General features: G+C 47.1%; 5 protein-coding genes across 6 annotated transcripts; 4 read left to right on the top strand and 1 right to left on the bottom strand.

Annotated features, from left to right (window-relative positions):
- The first annotated feature begins 4,036 nt into the window (after nt 1-4,036).
- On the top strand, nt 4,037-7,599 carry LOC9656841 (DEAD-box ATP-dependent RNA helicase 28). Its single transcript, XM_024682755.1, has 19 exons — nt 4,037-4,597; nt 4,691-4,846; nt 4,912-4,980; nt 5,033-5,139; nt 5,190-5,268; nt 5,318-5,491; nt 5,547-5,695; nt 5,751-5,846; nt 5,898-6,000; nt 6,053-6,115; nt 6,168-6,229; nt 6,275-6,371; nt 6,429-6,547; nt 6,593-6,635; nt 6,688-6,780; nt 6,833-6,925; nt 6,982-7,074; nt 7,139-7,425; nt 7,474-7,599. Exons 1-19 carry the CDS (start codon nt 4,052-4,054, stop codon nt 7,493-7,495), a joined length of 2,451 nt encoding a protein of 816 aa, XP_024538523.1. The 5' UTR covers nt 4,037-4,051; the 3' UTR covers nt 7,496-7,599.
- A 219-nt stretch (nt 7,600-7,818) lies between these two features.
- Nucleotides 7,819-10,926, bottom strand: LOC9657557. Of its 2 annotated transcripts, none has more exons than XM_024682756.1 (11): nt 10,544-10,926; nt 10,389-10,480; nt 10,222-10,324; nt 9,919-10,166; nt 9,731-9,862; nt 9,548-9,670; nt 9,383-9,478; nt 9,137-9,330; nt 8,926-9,079; nt 8,533-8,864; nt 7,819-8,478 (listed from the first exon to the last, which is right to left on the bottom strand). In XM_024682756.1, the coding sequence occupies exons 1-10, from the start codon at nt 10,707-10,709 to the stop codon at nt 8,655-8,657; spliced, it is 1,518 nt and encodes a 505-aa protein (XP_024538524.1). In that variant the 5' UTR covers nt 10,710-10,926; the 3' UTR covers nt 7,819-8,478; nt 8,533-8,654. The 2 variants fall into 2 exon arrangements, with proteins under 2 accessions (XP_024538524.1, XP_024538525.1); XM_024682757.1 differs by having other exon boundaries at nt 8,605-8,864.
- A 1,452-nt stretch (nt 10,927-12,378) lies between these two features.
- On the top strand, nt 12,379-13,968 carry LOC9657555. Its single transcript, XM_002977857.2, has 4 exons — nt 12,379-12,577; nt 12,630-13,404; nt 13,471-13,637; nt 13,693-13,968. The coding sequence occupies exons 1-4, from the start codon at nt 12,429-12,431 to the stop codon at nt 13,904-13,906; spliced, it is 1,305 nt and encodes a 434-aa protein (XP_002977903.1). The 5' UTR covers nt 12,379-12,428; the 3' UTR covers nt 13,907-13,968.
- A 76-nt stretch (nt 13,969-14,044) lies between these two features.
- LOC9657554 (mitochondrial carrier protein MTM1) lies at nt 14,045-16,125 on the top strand. The gene is made up of 10 exons (XM_024682814.1): nt 14,045-14,137; nt 14,249-14,488; nt 14,546-14,614; nt 14,674-14,796; nt 14,850-14,909; nt 14,969-15,139; nt 15,220-15,304; nt 15,361-15,452; nt 15,511-15,773; nt 15,835-16,125. Exons 2-10 carry the CDS (start codon nt 14,267-14,269, stop codon nt 15,971-15,973), a joined length of 1,224 nt encoding a protein of 407 aa, XP_024538582.1. The 5' UTR covers nt 14,045-14,137; nt 14,249-14,266; the 3' UTR covers nt 15,974-16,125.
- A 35-nt stretch (nt 16,126-16,160) lies between these two features.
- On the top strand, nt 16,161-17,992 carry LOC9657553 (serine/threonine-protein kinase STY13). Its single transcript, XM_024682738.1, has 6 exons — nt 16,161-16,591; nt 16,702-16,823; nt 16,906-17,102; nt 17,209-17,383; nt 17,454-17,588; nt 17,648-17,992. Exons 1-6 carry the CDS (start codon nt 16,318-16,320, stop codon nt 17,837-17,839), a joined length of 1,095 nt encoding a protein of 364 aa, XP_024538506.1. The 5' UTR covers nt 16,161-16,317; the 3' UTR covers nt 17,840-17,992.
- Nucleotides 17,993-18,069: the final 77 nt, after the last annotated feature.

Below are 18,069 nucleotides of genomic sequence, written 5' to 3'. Positions count from 1 at the left end.
TTGTCACTGATAAAGAGTAGCTCTAGGAACCAAATCAATCTCATGCTAAATGCCACGTTCGGGAGGCAAACCATTAGGTAACTCATCTGGAAATATGTCACGGAACTCCTCCTGAATGAAATCCACCCTAGGCCCATGCCCATGAATGTACTCCAAAGCAGACATAATCATATTAGAAAGAAATGGGTACACCACAAAAGAATTAATTATCTTATGCACGCATATTACCAACTCCAAAGCATTAATCAATGGAGTATCACTATTGTTTGTCTCAAAAATCTCTTTTATAGTGCCACCAACTTCGATACGCAGAACATTACGCTCCCAATCGATCCCTGGCTTCCTGTCAAAAAACCATTCCTTCCCAAGAATAACGTCTGTGTGACCAAGATCCATAACCTGGAACGAAGGATGGTCAAGAATCCCCTAAACTGTCAAAGGAACACTCGAAGCCCATTCACTATAAACACGAGTGCTATGTCCATCTGCCATAACCACCTCGTAGATTATTGAACTCTTTTCCACAAGCAAACCAAGTTTCTTCACCACCTTGGAGCTTAAAAAGTTGTGTGTAGCACTTAGATCTAAAAGAATACTAACAACATTACCCTGAATGTCCCCCTTGGCCTTCATAAGTTGATTGCGCATAGAACCATTAATCTCGACAGAGTTGATATGAACTCAAGACTTAGATTCTTGAATTTTTGCCATAGGGTGTGGAAGAGCCACCACAACAAATGCCTGAGCTATATCCACAATGGATTCCACTATATTCACTTTAGCATTCTTTGATCCCTTCACAAGAGGACAATCCTTGTTGTGATGTCCAGCTTTGTAACAACGAAAACAATTGCCCTTCACCTTGTCTTTCTCTTGTTGGTCTAACTAATGTCTTTTTGCCTCATTACCATCTCCACTTTTCGAGCTACGACGAAACAATGGCCATTTCTTCCTTGAAGATGAAGTATTGGTGGGTTGGTCATCACATTGACCACCCCGGAGACCATCCTTTTGACCAGAGTTGACCAAGTTGACTAACGGTTTGGGCGAAAAGATTTAAGCCTTAGTGATAGCATCAATCAATGTCGTTAGAAAATCCTTCTTGACCTTCTGTTACACATCCACCGAGCTCAATCCTTTGATGAAACATTGCACCTTTAGCAGCTCATTATAGGTGCCTGTGAGACTAAGGCAAAGATCATGGAACTTGCGGGTATACGCATCCAAAGACAAAGTCCCCTGCCGGATCTTTAACAACTGATTCACAAAATCAACCTTTTCAAACTTCTTGACAAATGAAGCGCAGAAAACCTTCGTCAAATCAGTCCAAGAAGTTGGCTTTGAATTAGCTTTGATGTAGTTCTTCCACCACGAAGAAGCATGGCCCATAAGCTTCGTCACAAAAAAATCTATTTTCACCTTATCCTCACAAGGATTGTGAGACTAACAACTTTCCCACAATTCCAACCAAAAATTAACCTCTTGACTATCACAAACATCTGGTGATGATTTCCATTCCATGATACCATAATCCTTGCCATGCTTGACGTACCAATAGTAATCACGGACATGAGATCGATTTAACCCTTGAGGGTAACTGTAAACCGCGAACATTATATTGTACCCCGAGGGGCCAAAGCAAGAAATCCTTAATGAGATTAACAGAATCCTTAACCTCCTTTATGTCACTCTGAACCTCAGAAATTTGGTGTCCTTGCCACACAATGACATCATCAAGAATCTCTTCTGCATCATCATGGCTATCATCACTAACGCCATACTCCTCATCAAGATTGATGTCTTGCTCACTTGCCATCCCCAAAAGAACGTGCTACTCCGATACCAATTAAACAAACAAGAGAGCGAACCCTAGGCTAACCTCCCAACTTTTAAGGTGTTACGGCCTTAAATCCCACAGGCCATGGAATATTATTGGAATATTCCATGGTTTGTGTCACTGGAATGCTGGGAGAAGGTATCTTGATGGGCTGCCCACACAAGATACTCATGCCTAGCATGCTGGCATAACATAAAGCTGGAGAGACAATGGTGAGGATCATCTTGATCATGACAGCGTGGGCATGAATCAATTTGATAACTTGGATCAGATTGAAGATCAAACTTAAGTTGGTTAAAGAGATGAGCTAATGGCATTGACATCAGATGCTAGCAATGAATAAAACAGGAAGCTGAGAAAGTCCACAAGTTTATGTTCAAATTGCATACCTGTATAGTTGTGTCTTGCATACCTATAGTTGTGTTGCATGGTTTAGAGTGTTTAATTTTTTATTTTTCAAGTGGGGTGATACTTATCCCTCACTATAATTTATAGGACCTGTTTGTCTACAACATGTGTAGCACGGAGAAATGAACAATCATCATATCTTATAATAAGCTTGCAAATAGTATTAATTTTTCTAAAGGGTCCAGTAGTTTAACAAACACTCTAGAGGTCAGCATGAACATGGAGATTTAATTAGTTACAATTTTTTTCCATTCCAAGTCATGTTTCTTAGTTTGTGAACTCTTTTCCATTTCTGTTTCATAAGAGCAGTCAACATTGACAACCATAGGGCTGTAGCTGCCTCAGAGCTCACAAATATCAGCATAATCCTGGAAGAGGTGGAAGAAATGGATAATCACAAAAGCTATTAGTATATAAGAGTCTAGCTTCTCTATCAAAAAGGCTATCAAAGGGATGTCTCTCTCTATGCAAGCCTGATGGTCATTGCAGTTGAATTATGTGGTAGTGGATGGCAACCCATCCGAGTATCTTCTCCAATTTTTGGATCAAATGGATTTAGGTTTTGGCCATTGGGTTTCTATGTGAAGTCTCACAAAGTATACCAGAAGTAGTGGCTCTGTTAGAAAAGTCAGGAAGTTTCTTAGATGGCTTAGAGTGAAGAAGAGTGACTCCTAGGCAGCTAGGGATCAACAAGGAGATTGTGAGCTGTGAGCAAGTTTTATCACAAAGATACATTGGTGAGTTTGGCTGGGCAATTACTGGGTCATGTTTGCACTGGCCAATTATTCATAGTAGACCTCCCTTGATTTAGGGTGCTTCCATTGCACTAAGCAACTCTCCTTGGAGCTATGCCATACCTCCATATCTCTTGGAAAAACTTTCAACCCTACTTGCAGCATTGCATAGTGTGATAACAAAGAGGAATGAAAATCTATCCAGCTTAGTGCCCACTTGCCAAAAATCTCCACCACCTTGGCTACATTGCCTTTGTAACTATAACTTGCTATTAGCATGTTCCACAAAACCATGTCCCTGGATATCACAGGGAAATCAAAGATGTGCTAAGCAATGGCTATAATTCCACACTTGCCATAAATATTGTTTGTGACATTATTGCCTCTTGCAGATCCCAGCATTGAATTCCCTTCCAATTTCCAAATCCACCAAAGTCCCACAAGCCATTAGTAGCACTGCTGCAAATATTAACAGAATTTTTTCCCTATGCATTCATAAATTTTAAAACCATTTTGCTCTCCCCTGTTCTAGGTATGTGATGATGCTTCATTTAGTCAAACACTACTTAATTGTCCAACATGCTCTTACACTTTGCATAGGTGTCAACTAGAGTGTTGGAGATTGAGTTGCAGCAAGTTCTAAGGCATAATACTCTTGGGTGCCATAAAATCAAAGTTGTGCTAGCTTTCTTAATTGTGGGATTATCACAGCTTATAAACTCACTTTCTTAAAGTGAGCTAACATTGAAGACAGCTCTAACTCTAGAGGCTCTTAATAAGATGGAGGATTAAATGTTTTTCTCTTACCTAGGATATAGCAAGTAGGTTCAGAGCGAATTATCTAGCAATCATCAGATCAAAGCCACTAATCAATGGGAATTAAATTAGCCATAACTACATAACAACAACTTCTCTTGAAATTGCATGAATTTTGCTAACCACCTAGCATTTGCTAGGCAATTGCTCAGAGAGAGAGAGAGAGAGAGAGAGAGTGTGTGTGTGTGTGTATGTATATTGGATAATTCAATGTCGTTCTTAGGGCAAGCCATAAGCCCTAAACCCATTTCCAGTGATGAACAAGGGTTTCACTTGGGATGGATTGGACGGCGGCGGTGCTGTGGCCGTGGTGCAATCGCCCTGGGAATTCTCTGGCTATGCAAAGGCTAGCGAGCAGGAGCATCGCGAGCGCAACACCACGTCCATCGATCACAAGATCAAGCAGCGCCTCAATGCGGGTAAGCAGCCTGCTAGGAATCAGGACAGCGACGAGGAAGAGGAGGAACTTCTGGAACACGCATGGGCCAAAGGCAGAAGCGTTGCTCGGAAGAGAAATAGAGACAATGCCAGTGAGGGGAATATTAGCGATGAAAGCGGTATAGAGGAGGATGAAGGTGCTCAAGATTCTGATGAAGAGGGGGAAGATGATCTAGACGAGGACATTGACGAAGATGATATAGAGCAGGATGATGAAGAAGAGGATGTGGACCAGGATGGTGAAGAGGAAAATCACGATGAGCAGGGGGAAAAAGATCGCGGACAAGACTCTACCGATGAAGATGAGAAAGAACAACTTGATCACAGTCAGCGAAAGAAAAGTCTCGATTCGAAAAAAGAGAAGGTATGGGAAAGAGGAAAACCATGCTAACAAGCCTGATTTTTTTTAATTTCTTTTTTTTGTTCTTAATTTGTTTCGTTTCTTTTTTCTTTGTAGCCTGCAAAAGCCGGGAATACCAACAAAAAGGCGCAGTTTTTTTCTTCTAACCATGGTGCTTCCTTCAACGCATCGTCTTTCATAGAACTCAACGTCTCACGGCCTCTTTTACGGGCTTGCGACGCTCTTGGCTACCGCCAGCCCACTCCTATTCAGGTAAAATGCTGTGATTCACTTTTCATTTTTTCCGTTTTTGATTTTCTTGTTTGAGACATCAACAGGCAGCTTGCATCCCACTAGCTCTTGCCGGAAGAGACATTTGCGGCAGCGCTGTGACTGGTTCGGGGAAGGTTTGCAGATGAAGTTGTAATCTATTGTTGTAATCTTACACGTTATCTGCAGACGGCGGCATTTGCTTTGCCTATCCTGGAAAGGCTTCTGTTTAGACCCCGACGTATACCGGCTATACGGGTTCTTATCATTACTCCAACGAGGGAGCTGGCAGTACAGTACGAGTTGTAGCTTGGCATTTGTCTTTTAACAAACTCTTTCTGTACAGGCTCCATAGCATGATTGAAAAATTGGCACAGTTCACAGATATTAGATGCTGTCTAGTCGTAGGTGGTCTTTCAAGCAAGGTATGAAAGATTGTCTTTATAAGCTTTGCATTCTGCAATGGTTTTGTAGGTACAAGAAGTAGCTCTTCGAACACATCCAGACATTGTAGTTGCCACCCCGGGTCGTATGATTGATCATTTGCGAAATACACAATCCGTTGGCCTCGAAGAACTTGCAATTTTGGTACTGGACGAAGCTGATCGTTTGCTAGAACTCGGTTTTCGAGAAGAAATCCACGAGCTGGTAGAGTTTCATTTACATAGTGTATTTTGCGTCTGATTGTGTGGACTATGCATAGGTGAAACTATGTCCTTCCAGACGACAGACAATGCTCTTTTCGGCTACGATGACGGACGAAGTATCTGAATTGATCAAGCTCTCACTGAAAAGTCCAGTCAGGCTGTCAGCCGATCCATCAACTGAGCGTCCTTCGACGCTCACCGAAGAGTGCGTCCATTAATCTTGGAAGGAATCTATCTTGACTGTTGTGTTTCTTGCGCAGAGTGATCAGAATCCGGGCTGGGCATGAAGAAGATAAAGAGGCTATAGTACTTTCCCTGTGCTCACGGTCACTTAAGTCGAAAACAATCATTTTCAGGTTCTTAGTGTTCTATCCAATGTAAAGTCTTAACCTTTTCTGTTTTTTCAGTGGCACGAAGGTGGAGGCTCATCGCCTCAAAATACTGTTTGGTCTGTCGGGTTTAAAATCAGCTGAGCTCCATGGGAATCTAACACAAGCTCAACGGCTAGAGGTCTGTGTTTCGTTACGAGCTTTTTATATGACTTGGGGAACTTTTACGCCAGGCATTAGAAGCATTTAGGAAGCAGGAGGTAGACTTTTTGATTGCTACGGATGTGGCTGCTCGTGTAAGTATTACATGGCTTTCACTATGCGCAACGAGCTTAAGTTTGTTTGCAGGGACTCGATATTATAGGCGTTGAATCGGTGATAAACTTAGAGTGTCCCAAGGAAATCAAAACGTAAGCACATCTCTCTGTTTCTATTTGTTATTGAAATCCACGTAGTTATGTTCATCGAGTAGGACGAACTGCTCGAGCTGGGAGACATGGCCGTTCAGTCACTTTGATGACTGAACAAGACCGTCTGCTTTTGAAGGCTGTGGTATGTTGATATGAAGTATACATGTTCACCTTATGAACGTATTGTCTGTCCCTTCAGGCTAAAAGAGCTGGATCCAAACTCCAGAAGCGGGTTGTCGCTGCTACATCCATTGCATCGTGGCGTGAGCGCATTGAAAAGATGGAAGAAGATCTAGTTCAGATACTTCAACAAGAAAGGTTTGTTTGTGTGGATTTGAACCTGACTGACTTTTTTGGCTTCAGGGAAGAGAAGTTTTTGAGGAAAGCGGAGATGGAAGCTAACAAGGTGGTGCACTAGGGACTTGTAACTCTTACCTTGTGTGTCTTTCATTTATCAGGCACAAAACATGATGGACTACGAGGCAGAAATATTTGCGCGGCCCAAAAAGACGTGGTTTCAGTCTCAACAAGACAAAACACGCATTGCCAAGGTATCTCCGGCATCGTATGTTACTGAACCATTATAACAATCTGCTCTAACAGGAAGCCAAAGGGCCAGCGCTGAAAAAGAAGGCTATTAGTGTTGACGAAGGCGAGGAGCTTCAAAAGAAAGAGAAGCGGAAAGCCGAAACAGAGGTAACATACGCGTGGCTATTCTTTCGAGCGTGCCATCTCATGTGTTGTCTTGACAGAAAGCCTTACCACGTAAGAAGCGCCGGCGCTTAGAAGCCGCCAGAGAGACGGCAGAGGAAGGCGCTAATGAAGACGAAAACCAGCATAGAAAGGTGAGAGGGAGAGAGAGTTTTCAATATCTAGAGCTAACTAAGATCCGGGGGCTTCTTTCAACAGGGAGGAGGAAAGAAGAACAAGAACAACCCGGGTACATCTCTTGTGGACATCGGCTACAGGCGTGCAAAGGCTGTGAAAGCTGCGGAGAAAGCGAGACAGGAAGGGAGATTTACTCCTAGAAAGACGAGCTCTGATCACACGAAGAGGAAGAAGAAGAAAAAGGATGCTGAGGATGAAATGGTGAGATCGTCTAAACCGGAGGCTGGTGCTTCCAGACGTGATGCTACGAACAAGAAGCCCAAGAGAAAACCTGGCGTGTCCAAGCGCTCGTTCAAGAGCAAAGCAAGGTACGGTTTGTTAAACTTTTATGGAAAACTTCAACTTTTATTTTCCAGGTACAAACGACGCCGGAAATAAAACTTGAGTTTAAACTTGTCTTGCGAAGAAATTTATATTTCTTGTGGAATTATAGTGTCAAAATTCTTTTATTGTGATACTGAATACTATTAACAATTTTGTTTTATAACTGTAAAATAATAACTAATTAAAAATGTAAGGCCTATTAGCTCAGCTGGTCAGTGGTGCTAATAACGCCAAGGTCGCAGGTTCGAAACCTGTATGGGCCAAATACTTTCAGCTCCAGAATGAATATTCGTCCATTTTATCAAATGGAGTTCTTAAAAGGTTGCAAAGAAGGCACGCATAAGCAACCTGCGAGTGACTCGAAACAAGGCCGGCAAGAAAAGCACGTCACTCAGAAAATGCTTTCTTCGAGCTGGAAGAAAAACCGCTCTCGGGATGCTCTCTTGTCCATCAACACCATCGGAACAACTGGCTCTCTCCTCCACCACCTCCGGATCATCGCTCTCCTCCACGAACAAGCTCATGTAACGATCAATCTCGGAGCTGCTGCTGCTGTTCCTCCCAAAATCACTATCATCCATCGCGGAAGTGACATCATCCTCTTCGTCACTGGAGCTCTGGACTGCCTGCTCGACCTCGTCTCCACTGGAATCTCTTCCTGCCTGCACGACCATCGTCTCCTCGTCTTCACCGGAATCTCGTCCCTCCTGGCGTTCTTTCACTACCACCTCCTCGACTATCACCGGACGAACAGCAAGTTTCTGGAAGTGCCTGTAAGATTTTTCCAGTCCCCCAGATTTTTCCAGTCGACCAGTGTCTCGGCCACTGCCACTGCCCTGCGACTCCTCGGGATTTTCCACTAGCTGCGGCCTACACTCCTCGAGCAGCAAGCCCAGTCGTCTGAACGACAGCACGCACAGCATCGTGGAGATTATCAGCGGCGAAAAGAAGAGGATGGCGTCGTAGGCAACTCTGAGTAGCAGCAGCGAGAGCCCGGCAGCCGCCAGCCTCTTCCAGTGTCTCTTCTCCATTCGGGCCTGAGAAAAGAGATTCATCTTAGTGATCAAATAGGAAAACAAACTTGAAGGTACCATTCTTGATTCCCAAGCCAGGTGATGCTGCTGGTCCCCATAGTAGCAAAGAAAAAAATTATCTCCACTTACCAGCAAAACCTTTTCTGATATATACAGGTTTGTGTTATTTGTGTTTTTGATCAAGATGCCAGCAGTAGCTCGTAAATCTGTCCGGTGTTTTCCCGGCTTAGCCGCTTGAGGCCATCAAAGCATCTCCTGCCTCCAATAAACTCGTGACGCTTCATGACGTCGTTACTGCTCCCTCTGGCCGCGTACAAGGCTCGAAGCTTGTCAGCGTGCTTCGAATCTGTGTTGATTGCTACGTTCAACTCCTGTTCCGACAAAGGCTCCTGCATCGATTGAATCCAGAATGTGAGGAAGTAGAAAAGTCTTAAAACAAAATGCCCAGACCTGGTAAAACTGATAGATGTTTTCCATTATTTGTTGCCTGGTGAAGCCGTTCTCACAGAAAAATGATCTCGACGACGGTCCCATCTCGGCAAAGCGGTCCACTGGAAACATGACAGTCAAAAAGACTGCATTATAAATTATCTCCTGCCTTTCACTGCAAAGCAAGCCAGTGTAAGAAAGTCGGGCTAAAACGTAGGATGCATTGGCTTACCTTTCAGTGAGCGGACGTGCAAACAAATCACTCTCTGATTCCGACGTGTTCCCATTATCAGGAGCATCGAAGAACTCGTCACTGGGAGAAACTTCGGCGTAAACCTTTGCTGCTGAAGGACAATCCGTAACAGACCAGCACAGGCCATCTAAAAGTGTGGCTCCAGTGATTGGGCGTGGCAATGTCCGACATGGCTGAAAACGTAACACAACACATTAGAGATATCCATCTAGAAAGCTTCCCTACTTGTTTGCGTTGTCCTCTGCGCCTCCTTACGCCTTCTTTCGCGTTCTTAACGAGCTCCTCACGTTCTGTTTGAAGAGACTTAACCGCGTCTTCATTCTGCCAGACACCACTGAAATTCAGTAAAAAAAAACTCAAACTTGGAGAGAAGATGACAGCAAAACAAACCTGCAACGAACTTTTACTTTGCGAAAGATCAGCCACAAAAGCCAAGTGCCGCGCTAGATCTGTTGATAGTTGCACCATGCGCTGCAGCGCATGCTCTTTGAGACTCTTCAACAACCATAATGGCTGACAAAAGAAAAAGACATTAGAGAGCTCGGAAGAACAATGGACCGAAGCTGTACCCACAGTGACTAGATTACATGTTGACCCCGTATAAGTTAGAAAAGAGTCCCTTTCACAGACAACATGTGTAACATCGGAACCACTGTACCAGTTGTCAGCAAAAGTCGCACCTTCTTTGCTTGCTCCAGCGACCACCTGTTCCAAGACAGTCACATCTGAGAGACTGACAATTGATTCCTTGTGATTGTTACCTTCGCTTGCACGTCCTCAGAAAGACACGGATCCAGGTAAAGCGTGAAGCCTCTCAAGAGAAGACCACGCTTGCTCTCGGCATTTGGAGACTCCGCCAGGGACTTCACTGAGATGTCTCCGGATTTGCTTTCTTCGAATCTGCTGGGCAAGCAAGCGTGTTCGCCATCGAAAAGCCTCTGTTCCGGAGAAATCACGGCGTTGAAAAAGGAATTCTTTGACACAGCGTACAAAGATTCGTCCAGACGTTCTGCAAAAACAAGGACACTGTCTGACACGTCCGGAAGAAAAAAATACCTTCATACCATTTAGCTTAGCTGAGTTGATAAACCATGCCAAAGTCACGACGAACAATCCACGTTTTACCCCGTGCTTCAAAGCATGCTCAAGCTTTCGTCCAACAAAGCTGTGCGAGGAGTCAAGGAAAGAGCTAGAAAAACCAAAGCGAGAAACCAAAGAAAATGGTGGATATCTGGACGACCAGGTGTGTACACTGAGGATGTAGATCCGGACTGTACACTCCACCCATTCTCTCGGTGGCATCTTGGACTTGAGCTCGAACTTCTGTGAGGAAAAAATCACCACATTTTATCAGCGAAGGAGCAGATCCTAGCTAGAAAAGCATACCTTTGGACAGGCCAGTGACACAGATGATCAATCCTCTAAACGGTCCATTCGCGAGAGGAGTTCTCGGGACTCGATACACCGCTGGCGAGGGCGACGACAATCCAGGAACAAATTGCAGGCTCCGGCATCCTCCACTGTGAACAACATGCCCCCTCTCCTTCGTCATACCGCCTCTCAGCCGCGAAGAAACATGATCCAAAACCCCTCCGCTGCTACAGCGCCTTCGAGAGCAAAATATCACACCTGGATCAACTCCCGCGACGCCACTGCCGGATCGAGAAGCGACAAAGCAATCCCAATCGACTCCTGCATTGAATCACGGGCCGCCAGCGCGCCACTGTGTCGGAAGCGCGACCGGACAAAAAAATCCCTGCGCCAGGGGAGAAAAAGGGTAGAACCCTAAAATGCCCCGTGAGCTGGAGCCCATCCTCGCCGTCCATACAGTCAACGCGCGGGGGCGTGCCACGTGTCAGATTCTGGGAATCGTATCCGTCGGATTTGGCCACGCACACATATAGACTTGGATCGCAAGCCACCTCATTCGGGATTCTCCCGGCCTTAAAATAATCAGTCTTATTTGGAGCTAATTTAGTGCCAAATATAGCACCAAAAGGCTTGGTGTGATGGTGAAGGCCGCGCGGCAGCACCGCGACAAGCACGGACCGGATTAACTTGTTATTTTCGCCCTAGGTAAAACTCTCTCGTCGAGGGCTAGCTTTTTCACCTCCATTCTTCTTCCCCAATTCCTTGCCTTCTACCATGGGTTTCTTTAGCAATGGCGGTGGTGGTGGCGGCTTCGATGGTGGTAGCGGCGTTGAGGATGAGAAATGTAGCGCTCCATGGCTGGCTTTGACCGTGCCCGTTGACAATGCGGCCCGGGTCAGCGCCGCTGGGTCAAATGTGGACAGGCGAGGTCCTCCATGGCTCACCGCATTCATCCATTCTGAGTACTTTGTGAGCTGCCAGTGCCCGCGCCATTCCGCGAGGAAGTACTTCTGCGTCCAGTGCAAGGTGGGGGTCTGCAAGGCGGAGTCGGAGTCGCAAGCCCACCGGGGTCACTCGTGCCTGCAAGTCCGAAAGGCGTCGCACGAGAACTCGATCAAGGTCGAGGACATCCAGCCCTTTGTCAACCTGGTCGACATCCAGTTCTTCTACATCAACCACAGCCACATTGTGTTCATCCAGGCGCGCACGCACCAGCCCAAGATGGTGATCGCGGTGAGCCACTGCAGCGTGTGCCAGCGGTCGCTCATGGATCCGAGCAAGCGCTTCTGCTCGCTGCAGTGCAAACTGCGGGCGATCGTGGAGCCGCGCTGCCCCCGGGACCAGGAGCTGACCATGGTCAACGACGGCCGCTCCTCGTGCGCCTACAACCGCGAGTCAACGGGGCGGCTCACGGTCAACCAGCATCTCCACTACGTCGGCCACTCCAAGGGCCCCGGCGCCGCCGCCGCCAAGATGGCTAGGGCAAAGAAGAAGCGAAACAAGAAGATGGCGGTGGTGGTCAGCCTGGTCAACCCAGTGGAGGAGGTCATCGCAGGGGTCAGCGAGGTCAGCATAGAGGTCGAACCGGCGGTCAAGCCGGCGGTGTGCTGCTCGGTCAGCGAGGTGGCGACCAGCGCTGACCGGTCGTCGCCCGAGTCAGAGGTTCTAAATGCCGTGGTCAACGAGGACGATGTGACGAGCCAGTGCGAGAAAGGGAGTGGCAAGAGGAGGAAGAATCCCAAGCCCGCGAAGAGCCCCACTTTTTAAATACCTACTATGTAACTACTACTATATATACTGTTCTCTAATCAATATAAGCTATGCTATTTAGTTTTTAGGGTTGGCTCGCCCTGGCATTTAGGGTTCTTGCGATGGAGTAAGTGTGTCGTGTTTTCTCTCGATGGATCTCGGCGATGAGCTGCTGCGCGCCCGCGTCGGCGCCGCAAGGACGGCTATCGAGGCGCTGTCGGTGGGGAAGATCATGGCGGATTGCCGCAGGAGTTTGTCGAAGCTGGGAGCGCTCGAGGAGAGATCCGGCCCTCCCGACAGGTAATGTTGCTGATTTATAGCCGAGATTTGAGAGCGCTGGGTGTCTTGGCAGCTCGAATTTCGGGCATTTCGAGGCATTGATCCAACTTCTCCAGCACCCCTACGTGAGTGGGATCTGCGGCGTCAACAAGAGCTTTCTAGGATCGCCATCGTCTCGAGCTCACGTCGATCTGGTGGGGATGTACGATGGGAAACCGGCATGGATGGTGGTGTCGGATCGAAATCCCAAGCACGTTTCATGGCCGGAGCTCCGATCCAGGGCAGAAATCCTCGTCCAGGCAGCGGTGGCGAATCCAGTCACTCGACCCGACTTCCTCATCTTCTACTTCGCCAGGGGCGTCGAGAGGGGCGTGGCCGAGAGCTTCAAGTCGGAGTTTAGCGAGTACCAGATCGAAGTGGACGATCTTCACAAGTTTAGCGAGGTTGAGGCTGGGGAGTGGCTCTTGGTCGACGAGGATCAGGAAGAGGAATCGCTGAGCAGTAGCTGGATCTCTCTTCCAGTCAAGGCAGCGGTCATGTATCGGCTCAAGGTAGCTCCGGCGAGCGTCTTCGAGGGAGAGGTTATCAACGCAAACGAATACACAGAGTCTATAGTCGGGATCGTGGAGCACGGCTTGGAGGAGAGTGGCTTCTACAGGATTTTGAAGGACGTGAGTAGGGATTGGGGTGGCCGGAGTGAGAGAGTCGAGCTCGTGAATCTCGATACCACGGCTTTGATCGGGCTTGTCTGTGGGATCAGCAATGGTGTCGCATCGTCTCTGGCGTGGTGCTCTGTCAAGCAGCTGCAAAAGAAGTACTCGAGTTTTGGTCACTTCTTTAAGACGCAGGTATGAAAAGTTCTTTTTTCTTTTCTCTTGCTCTTGACGATGATCGAGGTTACTTTGATCTTCCAGGCACTGCTTGAGCTGGAAAGGCCCTTTTTGCGCGAAGTTGCGATGATTTTCAAAGAGAGGCAACCGATGGTCTCCCAGTTTGCCTGGAAGGAGTTCGATTCAATCGTCTCAGTGATCGGTGGCCCGGACGAGCAGAGAAGAGCGGCAGCTCTTCACGATTGCTTGAAGTAAGTTTTTTCTCTTTCGCTTGAGAAATGCGAGCGTTTTTCTTTGCAACTCCAGGCCTTTTATCGTTCCAGACAATCCCTCCGAGAGGGTGATGGCGCTCCCACAAACTGGGAGGATCCATGGAAAACACAAGATAGTTTTTGGAACGGGTGATAGCTCTCAAGCTCCAACGCTCACTTCCAACATCTCTTTCGTTCGGGCGGCCATAGCCAAAGGCATGGCTCTTGGCTTTATAGAGCACAGGCCATTGGCTCTCACAAGAGACTAAACAATCCACCAAAGAGATGCTGTAAATATTTCGTTCCTTTGGCTGACACGTCCATTAGCTTTTACAAGGATATTCTCTAGAACCCAACGAATTGGAGACGTGGCTCTCTCACCGTCGTCCACGTTTCCGATCCAGTGGCGGCGATTTGTCCCTGTTGCCAAAACCCTCAAGGCCAGTTTCGTCTACGCCCTAAAATTTTCTTCTTCCAATAGGGTTCTTCGGGCGCCAGAGGTAGCCGCCTCTTTTGTTCTGCAATCTTGATCCATTCCCTAGCTTCTGATCGATGTTCTTGTGAGAAATCTTCTTGCGCGGAATTTCTCACGTCGCTTGCTCGTTTTCCAGGAAGCCGATGAACTTCTGATGGTGTCCCGGCATTCCGCGAGCAATATCTGGTTTCCTGCGGTCACTGTGAACTCGTCCACGGCCGGGAAGCATGAATCCTCATCGGGAAATCGTGGCATTGAAGCAGAAGAGGATGGGAAATCTAGCGCTCCCAAAGTGAATTTCAAAGAGAAAACGATCTCCGCGGCCGGCGCAGCTTTCCTGTCAGCTGTCATTGTGAATCCTTTGGATGTAGCGAAGGTACTCTTTTTCTTTTCTTAAGTTTTCCATGGCTAAGCTTGTGATTTTGCCTTGTAGACTAGGCTCCAGGCACAAGCAGCAGGAGTCCAGTATCAAAATCACATCACAGACTCTCTCCAGCACCAGGTAAGCAATCGATTTTTTTCTTTCTTTTTTTTTTCTAGCTTATGGCTGCTTTTTTCTAGGTGCTTGATGGGAAGTGTCCTCCCGTTTGCCCACGGGGTGGTCCTGCCGAAGTTCCACAGTGTCCCCCGGATTGTTTCCGCTACAAGGGAACTTGGGATGTTTTCTACAAAGTCGTTCGACAGGCACGGTTTCGAGAGTTCTTGTTTACGTTGCATTGACTAATCGAATGAAACAGGAAGGATTCTTACGTCTCTGGCGTGGCACGGACGCAGCACTCGCCATTGCGGTTCCTACCGTGAGTGTTCGCTCTTCTGCCGGTTTAAGATGGTCTCTAAGTTCATTTCTCGTGAACAGGTTGGGATCTACTTGCCGGTGTATGATGTCTTTCACGAGTGGCTGGAGGATGTTTCCAAGAGAAACGCTCTTCACATTGAGCCATACACGCCGCTTATAGCTGGTACTGTGGCGAGGTCCCTGGCATGCATTGTCTGTGGTCCCATTGAATTAGCTCGGACCCGAATGCAGGTTTGCTCTTTCTTTTCATGTCGAGTTTTGTTTTCGTTGTGCCGATTACAAGCAGAGCTGAAAGTTTTTACATGGTTTAGGCTCATAAGGAGGTTCGCCAAGGTGTGAGTCCTCCGGGGATGTGGGCTACAATGTCTGGAGCTTCAGAACGACCGGGTGGCTCACGTAAGTGCTTTTACAATACCATTGGTTTTCCTTGCATTCTCACCTCGGTTCTTTAGTCCAAAGGGTCAGAGGCTTGTGGACGGGCGTTGGAGCACAACTAGCTCGAGACGTGCCCTTCTCAGCGATTTGCTGGAGCATTTTAGAGCCTGTAAGAAGCTCTTTTCTTTCTTTTTTTTTTCTTTCTTGTTTGACGCAAGCTTTCGCAGATTAGGAAGAGCGTCCGTCAAAGACTTGGCTCGGATAGCGCACTAAGCGTTCTTACCGCGAACGTTTGTGGTGGATTTCTGGCCGGGAGCATTGCTGCAGCAGCGACGTGTCCTTTAGACGTTGTCAAGACGAGGCGGCAAATACTGGTAAACGTTGGTTCTTCCTCGCTCGTTGGTATCTTACCTTCTTCTCTTGCAACTGTGAAGGACCCCTCCAAGCGAATGGATTCTAACACTGCCAAAGTCCTGATGACGATCTGGAGGTGAGTTTTTCGCATTCCAATTCGTCGTTGTTCGAGAGATTGATGCAAGCTCCAACTCCAGGGATGAAGGGCTGAGGGGACTCTTCTCCGGCGTCGGCCCTCGCGTTGCCCGAGCCGGTCCCTCGGTGAGCATTGTAGTTTCGTTCTACGAAGTGATGAAGCTCTTCATCCATCACACTGGGAGTGATGAAAGACACTGAGCGACGCTCACAGTGGAAGAGGTGAGCCAATTCTCTCTTCGAAATTTTTTTTTACTGCCAAAGACAATTTTGCGAGCGTGCCAATTTTCTTAAGCACGATTAACTGTACAAATCTGTCAATAAAGCAAAAAGGGTCTAAAGTCTGCCACGTTTATCACTAGGACGCCACGTCACTAGGGCTAGAGTTTGTGTGAGCTCTTTAATTCATTGACTCCTACTATTTCCCTTCCAAATATTTTCTTGCACAGTGCCTTAGGGTTTTGGCGTTCTTCCTGCGAGGGTCGATGATCCGGCACAGATCTTCCCACGTGAATTGCCAGTAGGTCGGATTTTCAGGATTTCGGATGGAGGAATCGAAGGCGCATGGAGCCGATCAGAGCAAGGGTTTTGTCCGCGCGGATCTGCTCAATCTCGCCGACCTCGACCTGGATGCTACTCTGGAGAAGCACATAAAGGTCCCGGCTGCTGGAAAGCCCGGCGAGCAGTCGAATCAATCCAGGCCCAGAGTCAGGGAGGATTGGGAGATCGATATTGCCAAGCTCCAGCTCAACGACATCATCGCTCATGGAACTTATGGAGTTGTGCACCGTGGCGTCTACAATGGCCAGGATGTCGCGGGTAAAAAAGATTTCTTTCCTTTCTCGCGCATTTAGTTCCACTGCATCCGATAACATCGGTCCTCTAATTTGTTTTGTTCTTCCCTTGTTTCTTTTGGTTTTTGATTCCAGTGAAGCTACTGGACTGGGGGGAAGAACAGGCAATGTCGCAAGCTCTTGTTAACACCTTACGTTCTTCTTTTCAACAAGAAGTGGCTGTCTGGCAAAAGCTGGATCATCCCAATGTGACCAAGGTGAATGTTCTTCGCTTTTGTTCTTGGAATTATTTTTTGGTGGGTGTTTACCAGTAGAAGATGACTGACTGGGAAGTGGCAGTTTGTTGGAGCTTGCGTCGGATCGCCGGATCTCCAAGTCGCGTCCACCGGTGGATTCGTTCGTATATCTTCGAACATTTGTTGCGTTGTCGTCGAGTACCTCGCGGGTGGAACTTTGAAGCAGTTCCTCATCCAGCATTGTCGAAAGAAGCTCCGGCTCAAGGTCGTGATCCAGCTAGCCTTGGACCTTTCCAGAGGGTGAGTTTCTTCGTCCTTTGTTGTACTTTTTTGCTTCTTTTCGCCGCTTTTTTTGTTTTTCTTCTTCTCTTTTCATTTGTTCGTTTGCTTTGAGTTACACTTGCAGGCTTGACTATCTTCACTCTAAGAAGATAGTTCACAGGGACGTGAAATCGGAGAATATGCTACTTGACAATAAGCGGCGAGTTAAAATCGCCGACTTTGGGGTGGCCCGCGTCGAGGCTCAGAATCCCAAAGACATGACCGGCGAAACTGGCACGGTGGGATACATGGCTCCTGAGGTACGCAAGACTTTTTTTCTCTCCACTTCGTGTCACTGTCTCTGAAGTACTGATTCCCGGGTCCATCCAGGTGTTAGATGGCAAACCTTACAACCGAAAGTGCGACGTCTACAGCTTTGGAATCTGCCTGTGGGAGATTTACTGCTGTGACATGCCTTTTGCGGACTACAGCTTTGCAGACATGACATATGCGGTTGTGCACCAGGTATCGCTACGGATCTTTGCTCTTAGTTTTAAGAAGTTTCTTTTGGTTTTTCGTTTCAGGACTTGAGACCAAACATCCCTGGCTGCTGCCCGCCGCCTCTAGCGAATATCATGCGAAAGTGTTGGGACGCGAATCCGGATAGAAGACCCAACATGAGCGAAGTCGTCCAGCTCCTGGAAGCCATCGATACGAGAAAAGGCTCGGGCATGACCCCGACCGAGACGCGATCCGGCTGCTTTTGCTTCCACTGAGCAAATTTCACTGGATGACCAAGAACAAAGAAGAACAAAAGAAGAACAAGCGAGCAGCAAAGAAACAACGCATAGTGTAAGTAGCTTATAAGCACCAATTTTTGTGTTCCATTTTTTTTGGTGGTTTGTGTACATATATATCCTTCCTTTCTATGATTGTTTAATCAGTCATTTAGCCACGTCGCATAGATGCCACGTCATCATGATGCCACATCATTATAACGCCACAT

This window comes from Selaginella moellendorffii, unplaced genomic scaffold, assembly GCF_000143415.4.
Source record: "Selaginella moellendorffii unplaced genomic scaffold, v1.0 SELMOscaffold_35, whole genome shotgun sequence".
NCBI classification, from domain to species: domain Eukaryota; kingdom Viridiplantae; phylum Streptophyta; class Lycopodiopsida; order Selaginellales; family Selaginellaceae; genus Selaginella; species Selaginella moellendorffii.
This window is presented reverse-complemented; position numbering and strand designations above follow the sequence as displayed.